At 42.9% G+C, this 10,488-nt stretch overlaps 1 protein-coding gene across 1 annotated transcript in view; it reads right to left on the bottom strand.

Annotated features, from left to right (window-relative positions):
* Nucleotides 1-2,195: 2,195 nt before the first annotated feature.
* Nucleotides 2,196-10,488, bottom strand: part of LOC100119809 (hormone receptor-like in 39) — a 41,905-nt gene continuing 33,612 nt past the window's right edge. Inside the window, exons 2-9 of the mRNA XM_001603476.6 lie at nt 10,014-10,290; nt 9,324-9,605; nt 6,178-6,542; nt 5,547-5,948; nt 4,937-5,473; nt 4,401-4,865; nt 3,724-4,311; nt 2,196-3,643 (exon numbers count right to left, since the gene is read on the bottom strand). Of these exons, the coding sequence (XP_001603526.2) occupies nt 3,377-3,643; nt 3,724-4,311; nt 4,401-4,865; nt 4,937-5,473; nt 5,547-5,948; nt 6,178-6,542; nt 9,324-9,510 (2,811 nt within the window). The 5' untranslated portion in view covers nt 9,511-9,605; nt 10,014-10,290 and the 3' untranslated portion in view covers nt 2,196-3,376. The remainder of the gene's footprint in view (nt 3,644-3,723; nt 4,312-4,400; nt 4,866-4,936; nt 5,474-5,546; nt 5,949-6,177; nt 6,543-9,323; nt 9,606-10,013; nt 10,291-10,488) is intronic.

Genomic DNA, 10,488 nt, shown 5'->3' with positions numbered 1-10,488 from the left:
ATTGTCATCATTGGCAAAACGTCGTCGATTTAACAAGATTGTGAAAGAACATAAATTTAAACAACAGAGATGTTTGACGCTGTAGTCGATCAATGTTTCGCAATTAGTTCGGAAATGACTACTTTCAATTGCCACAATGCTCATCGCAATAATGGATGATGGATAAATAAATTTGTTTCTAAGGCGAACGGAATTGTAGAAAAGGAAAAACAATGTGGAAAATTGCAATACAAGATTATATTAAAATGATGTAGATATTATATAACTATTATAAAAAATATAAACATAGAATAGTCACTTTTTAACAGGCAAATATCTAACTTTTTTTCTATATTAACACACATTCTCGATGTCAATCGCACATGAAAAAGTAATTTAATTATAAACGTTTTTCAGGCACTCGACGCGGCGTAATTTGTTTTAATTTCATTATTTACACCGTATATTATTTTTATTTTTTTCAAACTTCTTTGACTGAAAATAAAAATGCTCATTCACTTTTTATAATACCAATTCATTATGAACCATACTAAATACTGGACATTCTCTATTGCCAATTGTTATAAAACGTTTAGTGCGATTTACGCATTAATTATACGAATTTTTTGTATGCAAAATACAGTATTTTCATTTAATGAAAATTATTGAATTAATTCGAGTAAAAACTTTGCAGACTAACTGAGAATATGTTTTCGTAAATATAATGTACAAGATCGTAAATATTTCTTTGAACAATATTCCAGCAGCGTTATAAATAAAAATCTTTTTATCTCTATTTTGTAAATGCAAATTCATTATATGGCAAATACAAATTATAAAACAATATTCGGATTAATAGTAATCATTCATTCTTCAAAGAAATGCGAGAAATCTTGCAATGTTGTGAATAAGCATGATCCGATTTAGTTATTAAAGTTAAATCTAAATTTAAAGCTGATATTCAAAAATATAAAAAATCATCAAAATGACGTTATTTAAATATGAAAAGAATCGAAAATAAAATTTGTTTAACAATAATCATTGTCGATTCAGCAAGCTGATTCTTTCCGTTAATTTTTTGTAAAAAAGAATCCGTACTTTGATCAAACCTAACTGACTAAATCAGATCATAACCATGTCACTTGCACTTCCTATTTATGCGTACTAAAAATATTACATCTACTTTTAATGTTATGAAGTACGGAGCGAATTACAAATGAAAGAACGACGAAATGAGATGTCCTTTTCAGAGGAGAAAGGTAAAAAGAGCGCCATGCAATTATCCAAGTCCCTTAAAAGTACAGGATACATCGTTGACTTTTTAAGTACATTTTTTCGCAAAACCGGGATACGAATATAAAAAAAAATTATGTATTGAACTTAAGTAAAATCGCAGAACGATAAGAAAATACTGGTACTTAAAATAGTAACCATAACAAAGAGTGGCCTTGGCAATTGCAGTCTAGGCTGCACTGGATTGGCGCACACTGCGATCCACGCTTATTTTTTCATCTTAATTATTTATCCATTCATTCGCGGAATAGCTTCAGATATACACACAAACCAGTAAAATCACACATCGAAATGGATCCCGTAACACGCGAATGCACGAATCATAAAAGATATACATATATATTGCTTTTCTACATAATTTACACGTTTCCTTAATTTTATCACTTTGATTTTTTACATCTTTTAAAGATAGGCGGACTAAAAACAGATTATTAAGTAATAAAATTCAGCACGAATACGCATATAGTCGAAACAATGTAAAAAACAAACGTATCTTCAACACTGGCACAAAAACGTGCATTCGCTTGCCATCCACTATTATAGGTTCACATGTTGTTGCATTATATTTTTGTCAGTCTCGTCTTTTCACTCAATGCACACTGGACGTTACAAGCATACATTAGGCCGCTTCGAAACTCCTGTATTTTTAAGGCAGGAATGCAAAATTCTCGCAGGCCTTGTATGGAAGCATTTTCAGTAAAAAATATATTTTATTTATATATATATATATATATATATATATATATATATATATATATATATATATATAATATATATATATATATATATATATATATATATATATATATATATATATATATATACACATATACATACACATATAACTCTATCTATCTATTCATATATGCATATTTATAAACTGTATGTATAGATCGTATATATAATATATATATATTGCTATATATATTTCCTCTTATAAGTCCTTCATCAGCCTACATACTTCTAAAATATTTCTATAGAAATGTAGTCCCCTCACCACGAGCTAATGCTAATACGGACTAAACGCGATTTTACAGTCATTTTTGTTGCATTTTTTATGATTTTGCTTGTTTGTTCATACTGCATTATGCGTACTTATTCACTAAGAAAACCTGATTACCGGGGGCTTTATGAGCGGACCCTATCTCTTGGGACGGTAAGCCCGTGTTTGATAAAAATTTCTAAAACGTCGACGTGAAGTATCACTCGCGAAAGAGCTTATAAAAATATTCGCTACTCCGAAAAATCAGTCTTTTTCTAATAAAATAAAAGAAAAATTAGATTTTTCGTATATATTTATGCATGAATTTGTATGTGTGTTTGCAGTATTTTTTTTTTAATCCTCGATCAGAAAATGATCTAGTCGCAATTAAAAACAGCAAAAACTATTATCGAGATCTCAGCGTTACTCATAAATTTGATTTATAATCTATGAATTTTTAACAATTTACTAATCACAATAGGAGTGTCTTATATGCCAACTTATACGTAACCCAAATATGCTATAATCTAATAAGATCTAATTTCTACTCTAATCAGTAACGCGTTGCAAAAATGTTCCTGCATTTACTGTTTCTAATTGAATTTTTATATATCATGGCAAATGTGCAGCAAACTTTGTGAGTAATTTTCGTTAAATATTTATCAATACACTGCTATATTCAAATAAAACACGAATATAAAATTTCAATACAAAAAATTATAATAGTTCTAAAAGTCAAAACAGCTGTACTAAAATACTCACGAATTTCGCTGCACATGCGTAAGTACTCAGAAACCTCCTATTCCCAAGAAAGTTTCTCTCTAATATTAATAACCAAAGAAAAACAAAGTTGGCTCCGTAAAAAAGTTCGTCTCGAACTCTACGAGCTCTTATTGTTTTTGTTCCTCTTGACTCTCGACCGCGATACAAAAAGCTCCTTCGTCCGAAAAATTTCATCGTCGTTGACCTTGTTCAGTCGCACGCATGTAACTTTTGCGCAGTACGGACAGAATATATAACGTTTGCACATCGAACGATCGCGTCCGTATTACAAGGACGATAATGCTCTCGTTGTCTGCTTGTCCATCTCATCTATATTGTCATCGGAATTCAGAGTCTTGATCAGTGGTCCCCTCGAAGCAGCTCCATAAGAAGGTTGAAAGAACAGCCCTCGCCTTCGGCGCGTTTCGCGCTCAAAAGCTCTTTGCCAGCTTGACAAGTGCGCTGGAGATCCGGAATCCGAAGCAGAAGCTCGCCAAACTTTGCCGGCATTTCCGGGTACCTCGCAATCGTGTACTGCTGTAGTGCTTGCAGCGCTTTCTCCTGCGACGCTCGCACTTTTTCCGGTTCCTTTAGTTCGCTTGTGTCGGACGTCAACAGTACGATCACCTGCAATTTAGAATAATGTATGAATTCAAAATAAACGCACAACGATAACAGCCTATCTTTTAGCAGAAGCGGAATCTTACCTTCATGGCAACATATTCGTACTGATCGACTCTCAGTCGCCTCAGATTATTCGTAAAAGCCAGCATTCTCTCGATGCACGTGGCCAGTCCCAACTGCCTGGCTTGCTCTAATGTGATTGATTTGCCGAGCGACACCCTAATCTCGCCGGGAGTACTCATACTTCGGAAGCAGCAAGAGAACAGCAGCAACTCGCACCACGAATTGATCAACAGACAGATCTGATCATCGATAGAGATATTCTTGAACAAGGGTAGACTCTTGCACCACTTAACGATCTTGTAGAGACGGTGATCAGCTATATTGCACAGGTTTGACAGAAAGTCTGGATGCTGAGTTGGGTTGCCGTTGGCTGTGTTGTTCGAGCCCGCGGCGCTACTGGTCGGAGGTGAGTGTTGTTGCTCATGGCTCGGCGTTGGTGTGGAAGAATTAGACGAAGCCGGGCGTACTGGCTCACTTCGGCTGGACAGGTTACCGTTGGTCGTGGGGTTACTGCTACCCAGACCATTCGATGAGCTCAAACCGCCCAGAGAGTCCGCTCTGCTACCATTGCCATCTGGACTGTTACCCATTCCCGAGTTGGGTAGAGACTGAAAATTCAAAGGCATAAATTAACTTATTTGAACATTGCCAAAATTATGTAGAGTTAGTAATTTTTTTCCCATAAACTGATTCGTACCTGCGAGAGATTGAGCGAACCCATGGCTTGGCTTGCGCCGACCCTATCGTTGTCATTATAGTGCCACAGATGTTCAACATCCATGATATCCTGCAGCAGTTGCGGAACCACCTGCATCTTGTGGGAATGGTTCGAGTGATGTTTCATAGAGTGATGGTGCTCACTTCCTGGCGGCGCTGGACTGCAGGGTCCTTGACCCTGTCCCATTTTGTCAGGTCCCATGCCTGCTTGAGCAGAGCCGTTGCCACCCATGAGATTGGCCGGCAACGTATAGGTACACTGGTAGGTACTGCGACCACCTCGTGTCCTGTCTTCTCGAATCGCCTCGAGCTTCATGCCCATATTGAGGCACTTGTCGAAGCGGCAGGCCGGGCACTTCTTGCGCGTGGCAACGGTCACGGGGCAGCCCGCGCCCCTAAGGCACACGTAGTTCTTGCGATTCTGCACTGTACGCTTGAAGAAGCCCTAATAAAGAGAGCGATATTTTATTATCGATCGTTGTAGAAAAGTAATAATGTATCGACTGCTCTACTTACCTTGCAGGACTCGCAAGAGAATATTCCATAATGAAACCCGCTAATCTTGTCCCCGCATATCGGACACGGACTGTTGATCAGCTGTTGCCTAGTGGATATCCCCGAAGGCGCAGAGGCTATCCTGCAGTCGTCCTGATCGTCAAGATGTGCATCGCCAGCGTCAGCAGCACCACCAAGACCAGCACTCGCTCCGTAGTGATGAGCTACTCCTGCCTGTAAATGCAGCGCGTTTTGCTGCTGTTGAAGCTGCTGATGGTGGGCATGCCGTTGCTGGACCGGCGAGTGCGTTGGCGGACTGAGTGAGCCGTAGCTGTAGCAACTGCTCGAGGCGTCCGAGTTATTGCGAGACAGCGAGTGCGACAGAGAGAGGGACAAGGAAGAGGTCGAGTTGTTGAAGCTGTGCCGCGACATGGAGAGCGAAGACGAGGGGACCGGGGAACCCGGTCCAAGGGCAGAGTGACGACCTGCGTGCGGGGACTGCGTTGGCGAACTGAACACGCTATAGGCCGAGTGGATCGCTGAGTCTGGCGATGGGACCTGTCGAACGAAAACATTTTCATCAGTATTCAGTATACTTCAAATCGTGATTTCGAATACCAATTATACTCACTTGAGATCTGGTGTGGCTGTGCTTGGTGAGATGATGCCTTGGAATGAGGACGGGACTGTGATTGGGCGTGGAGCTGTTGCAACCACCGAGAAGCTTTCCCACGAGCAGGGGCAAGTCGCTCTGCTGGTTCTGCTCCAGATTCTGCTGCTGTTGCTGCTGCGCCTGTTGCTGCTGCTGATGAGCTTGCTGTTGATGATGGGGATGATGGTGGTGACCGTGATGGAGCTGCTGAACGTGGGAGACGGCGACGATCGTCTCGTTGAGGGAATTGTTGCCGAGGGACTGCATCGGGCCCGGACTCGAGCGGAAGTCCGGCTCGGGCTTGATCGGGAATTTCTGCTCCTGTGGACCGGGACTCGAGCTGCAGACCTGCACGCCTTCCATCGACGTCTCCTCGTGGTCCTGCGCGGAGAGACGAATTAGTTTTTCTTGTATATTTTATACAATTACTTAAAAATCAAGATTTGTCGATAAGAAAAACCCCGGCCAAACGAACGTTGCGATTTGGCCTAAAATATTCCTCTTAACATTGCTATTTCCTCCTATGATAATCACACGCTAGTACTTGAAGCCTAGCGTGGGCGTAGACAAGAGGAATTAAAGATCGGTAAAAAAATAAAATCACACCCACCTGATTAGTAATAGTATTGGAAGACATCTCCTGATCGGACAGCTCGCCCTCCCAGGACATGGGCCTCTCGGGTTGCTGATGCACCGAGTCGTTGGCTCCGCAGGTATCCTCACTGTTGTTCAGACTTCCAGGAGCTCCGTCGCGCTTCTTCTTGGTCCTGAGATTGACGCCGCGGAAGTCGATGCGACTGACTTCGCCGTCGCTGTCGCCGTCCACGTCGTCGACCGAGGCTGACTCTCCCGATCCCGAGTTGTTGCTCGTCGTGTTGATGATGCTGCCGTTGCCGCTGCTGTTCGCGCCGCAGCTCGAGACTACGCTCACCGTCACGCCGTTCTGACCGCCCAGGTATTTGCAGACGCTTTTGCCTGTGGACATGAGATAGTAAAGAATTTAATTAATTACGATTTTTATACATTGCTTATACACTGTACGCGTATACTCGCTCCATTAGTTTTGCAAAAACGATTCTCGTATAAATTAGCTCGAAACGCGACAGAAACGCCTATTAAAATTTAGCTTACATCGGTCGATCGTTGAAAAATACGGCTGTAACGTTAATTAACTATTATTAAATAATTCTGGCCGGATTCTTGTGTATAATGTTTGCCTGTACGCACAACTTGTATATCGAATTTCGCAAGAGAGAGTTAGAAAGAACAAGTTTGCAAACTGTTACAGGGGTGGGGATCATTGCAGCGAATTTTTAACATTCGTGACTTTTTTGTCGGCAATTTTAACTTTCGGCTTTACTCGATGGGATTTGTTTCTTCAGTATTTTTAACTTTTGGTATTCTTATTTATCTGCAAAATAAGCTTTCAATACATTTTCCCCCACCCCTCTTACAGCTCCGCGTGTGGTTCGATCGATTTGATTTACGTAAGTAGTAAAATCCAGTTGTGTCGAGAGACCGCAATGTTTTCGAAATATTAAAACACATCCCTAAAACCAGAGCATCGCACTGTATATACCTCGTCGATAAAAGCTCAAAAGGATCAAACGCGCAAGCTCGGCTTCTTACGGTCTGCCGAGCGCATACCTCCGCACACACGAGGCTAATATCCCTCCTAGGCAATATCCCGGCGCGAGGAATGCGAAATTGAAAATACGAGTTATGAGTATATCGCTTGCCTTTATATATAGGTATACGTATATAGGTACACATGCGTCGGCGAGGCTCGAGGAAAGAGGAGAGGGATCGTCGTCGAGCTCCTTCGGCTGCACAAAGGAGAGATGTGACGTGGAGAGAAATTGAAAGAGGGTAAACAGAGTGCGGTACACAAACGCAACTCGACATCTCGATGTGTACAAGAGGTCCTGGACTCTGCGCGTGACGCTATGCGAGGACAGGAGAATTGCGCGGAGAGACAAGCGCGACAAAGTATTGTACAGGTATAGCGCGTGATTTGACAGAGTGAGATGGAGTAGTTTGAAAGCATTTTTTATAACTTGGCCCAAAAATTCTTCCATTTACTAAACGCGTTATGATCGTAAGAGCAAAAGCGGAAGCAGTGGCCTAATAAATCAAGTACCTTATACACACACAGCAGAGAATACTCGAGCAATGCCCGCATAACAACGCACCGAACTTGAGGGGTTGTCCAACACTCGTATGCAGCGCGCACAATAAAAGTCCCTCTCTCTTTCTCTTTCTCCGTGCAACAACCCCAGCAGCATACGCGCAGGAGAAAACGTGCCAGAACAGCAAAACACACGGCGGCGCCCGCTCGCAATAAACATTCCGCTTCTTTGCCGCACCGCGCCGCGAGTGCAGTTGCGCGTAAGACCGCGAGCGCACAGGTGCCCGTTGTTACGTATTATAGTTGACCGCTCTGATGTAGCCTATACCGCAATTTTAGAAATGATTCGACTCTTTTTGTTGCGAGCCTAATTGAATATAGACCCATCGGATATAAAAATCGAGCCTGTCTAGCGAATTCCACACGCACTTGATAATATGTAGTACACTATACACAGTGGAGGCAGTAGAAAAAAAAAAGCGGCGAATAGACGCAGAATTTACAAGGCAATAATTACAAGCACGGCTCGCTCGCTCGCGCGACTTTGTCGTTCATGGGAAAGGCCGACGGCGCATGAAACGGCGAGTCCTTCATCTTCCCATAAATACTTCATCTTCCTCGTTGCTCCCTCTCTCCATATTTTACTCGCGTTCTTCATCTCCGTCTACTCATTCGCTTCCTCATTCTTGACCATGATTTTCCATTCTGCGTTTCTCCCCCTCTCACTCCCTTCTTTCTCACACTTCGGCCCGGGACATTTTTCCGCGAGACACGGCCCCGACAGCCGCGCAGCCTCCCCTTCTGCGCTTTCTTTTTGCGAGCGCGTAAGAAAGTTATAAAGTTGCGCGATTCATGAGCTGTAATTTAAGGCTTTAAATCTTTACGCGGTGTGCTCGCTCTCTTGCCGAGTTGTAAAAGAGTATGCGTGTGCAGCGCACGGGAGAGGAATGCTGCGCCGCTTCCGTATATAAAGTGTAACGAGATATAGAATTACTGATTAATCGTAATTGCGAGCTGCTGTAAGGCCCCGACGCGGCGGTATCGAGACTCTAATTTTCTCTTTGCTGCTGCTGCTGCTGCTGCTGCTGCTGGGTGACATATTGCGCCTGCTGACGCGTCATTTTTTTCGGGTTGAAATTTATTCAGCGCTATTTAGCCGCGCACGTCCTGATGTCGTTAATTTTTATTTGATTCGAGACTATGTAATCACGCGATTATGTGTGTGGGTAAATTAAAATTTTTTCTCTTTGGCTATCTCTATAATTTTATAGGGATAAGCGTGCGATTACACGCGCGCGCAAGAAAGCGAGCAATTTGTCGCTTGTCTTGTAAATTTTAAACTAGACTTTTTGAAAATTAACGAACGAAGGGGGTGAACAGTACAATATACAGTTGATAATATAGTGGGTAAGGATAAAGTTCAAATCGAGTACGATCAATTATATGTTGTTGTTGGTAAGAAAAACCCCGGCCAAAAGATATTGCAATTTGGCCTAAAATATTCTTCTTAACATTGAGATTTCCTTGGTAGTGGTAGCTACACACTAGCACTGGGGAGTCTATCATGTGGCTATCAAAGGAAGTATACTGTCCAATAACTGCATACAGGTTATTTTTAACGAACATACCGTCGTGCATGTCGTGAATCGGTGGCGGCACGTTAATCGTAGTGACGGACACGTTCTTGCCGGGCTCGGGTGTCCTGGAGTTTGGCTGCGAGCCGGCAGCGGACTTCCAGGGCTGGGCCGGCGGCCACCAGGCTGGACCCGGTTCCGCCGTAGCCGCCGCTGTACCGGATCCGCCTTGATCCGACATCCTCAGCTCTCTCGACTGCTGCTGACGATGATTATGCTGCTGCTGCTCGGACTCACGGGTACTTGCTCTCGCGCTGATCCTGATACTGTCTGTGGCTGCGATTGGAAACGATCGTCGTGTGAGATTCGATGTGATTAGAAATGGTTTTATTGCGATGGGGTGAATTGTTTGTGAAAGAGTGATCAAAGAACGTAAAGGTTGTTCTTTATCTTCTGGAATTCTATTTTAAAAACGTTGATTAGAAGGTATTTTAAATGCTAATCTCTAAAACAGCTGTCTGGCTGCTGTACCCCAAAATATGCCTACTTTATCATACTTTATTATCAGCAAAAACGCAGCCTGTTATTTATTCAAAATATCATTCCCTCTGTTTTTAAAAACAGCATTGAATTCCAGAGTTTTTGATAAAATAAGACACAAACTCGATAAGAAAACGTCCAAAAATAGAGAACATCAAAGAATCGCCCCCTGTACACACATAAGAAGAACTATGACAAACGCACCTGTGGCCCCTCGTCAAGGGCCGGGCTGACGATGTCGACGACGAACCTCCGTCTAGGCGGCCGCCTCAGCATCCTGAGCTCGCGCTGTTGGCGGCACTCGACTCCTTTCCTCCTCCAGCACCTCCTCCTCCTGCTGCTGCTCCTTCTCCTCTTCTACCTCCGCTCGATAATAACCTTGTGCGTCGACGACGAGAGTAGCTAGTTTTCCCCCTGTGTGTGATGCAGACTTGCCTCGAGTTATTATCGCCGCTTCTGCTGCTTTGCCCCGGGCGCAGATCTGCAATTCAAAAGCAAGACGACGCGGTTATTGCCGGAGCTTTCCACTTAACGTCCCCTATACGCGTACACACAACGACGACGACGACGACGACGAGGGCGTTTTTTCGTTTTTAATACGGACAATTTTTTATTCCCAACGATACGTCGCTTTCTTTTTTGGCGAACGACGCGATGGTCGCCGCGGCTACGCAGGGTT

The sequence above is a fragment of the Nasonia vitripennis genome, chromosome 2 (genome assembly GCF_009193385.2).
Source record: "Nasonia vitripennis strain AsymCx chromosome 2, Nvit_psr_1.1, whole genome shotgun sequence".
Lineage (NCBI taxonomy): Eukaryota > Metazoa > Arthropoda > Insecta > Hymenoptera > Pteromalidae > Nasonia > Nasonia vitripennis.
Note: the sequence above shows the minus strand (reverse complement) of the source record. Positions and strands in the feature narration are given on the sequence as shown.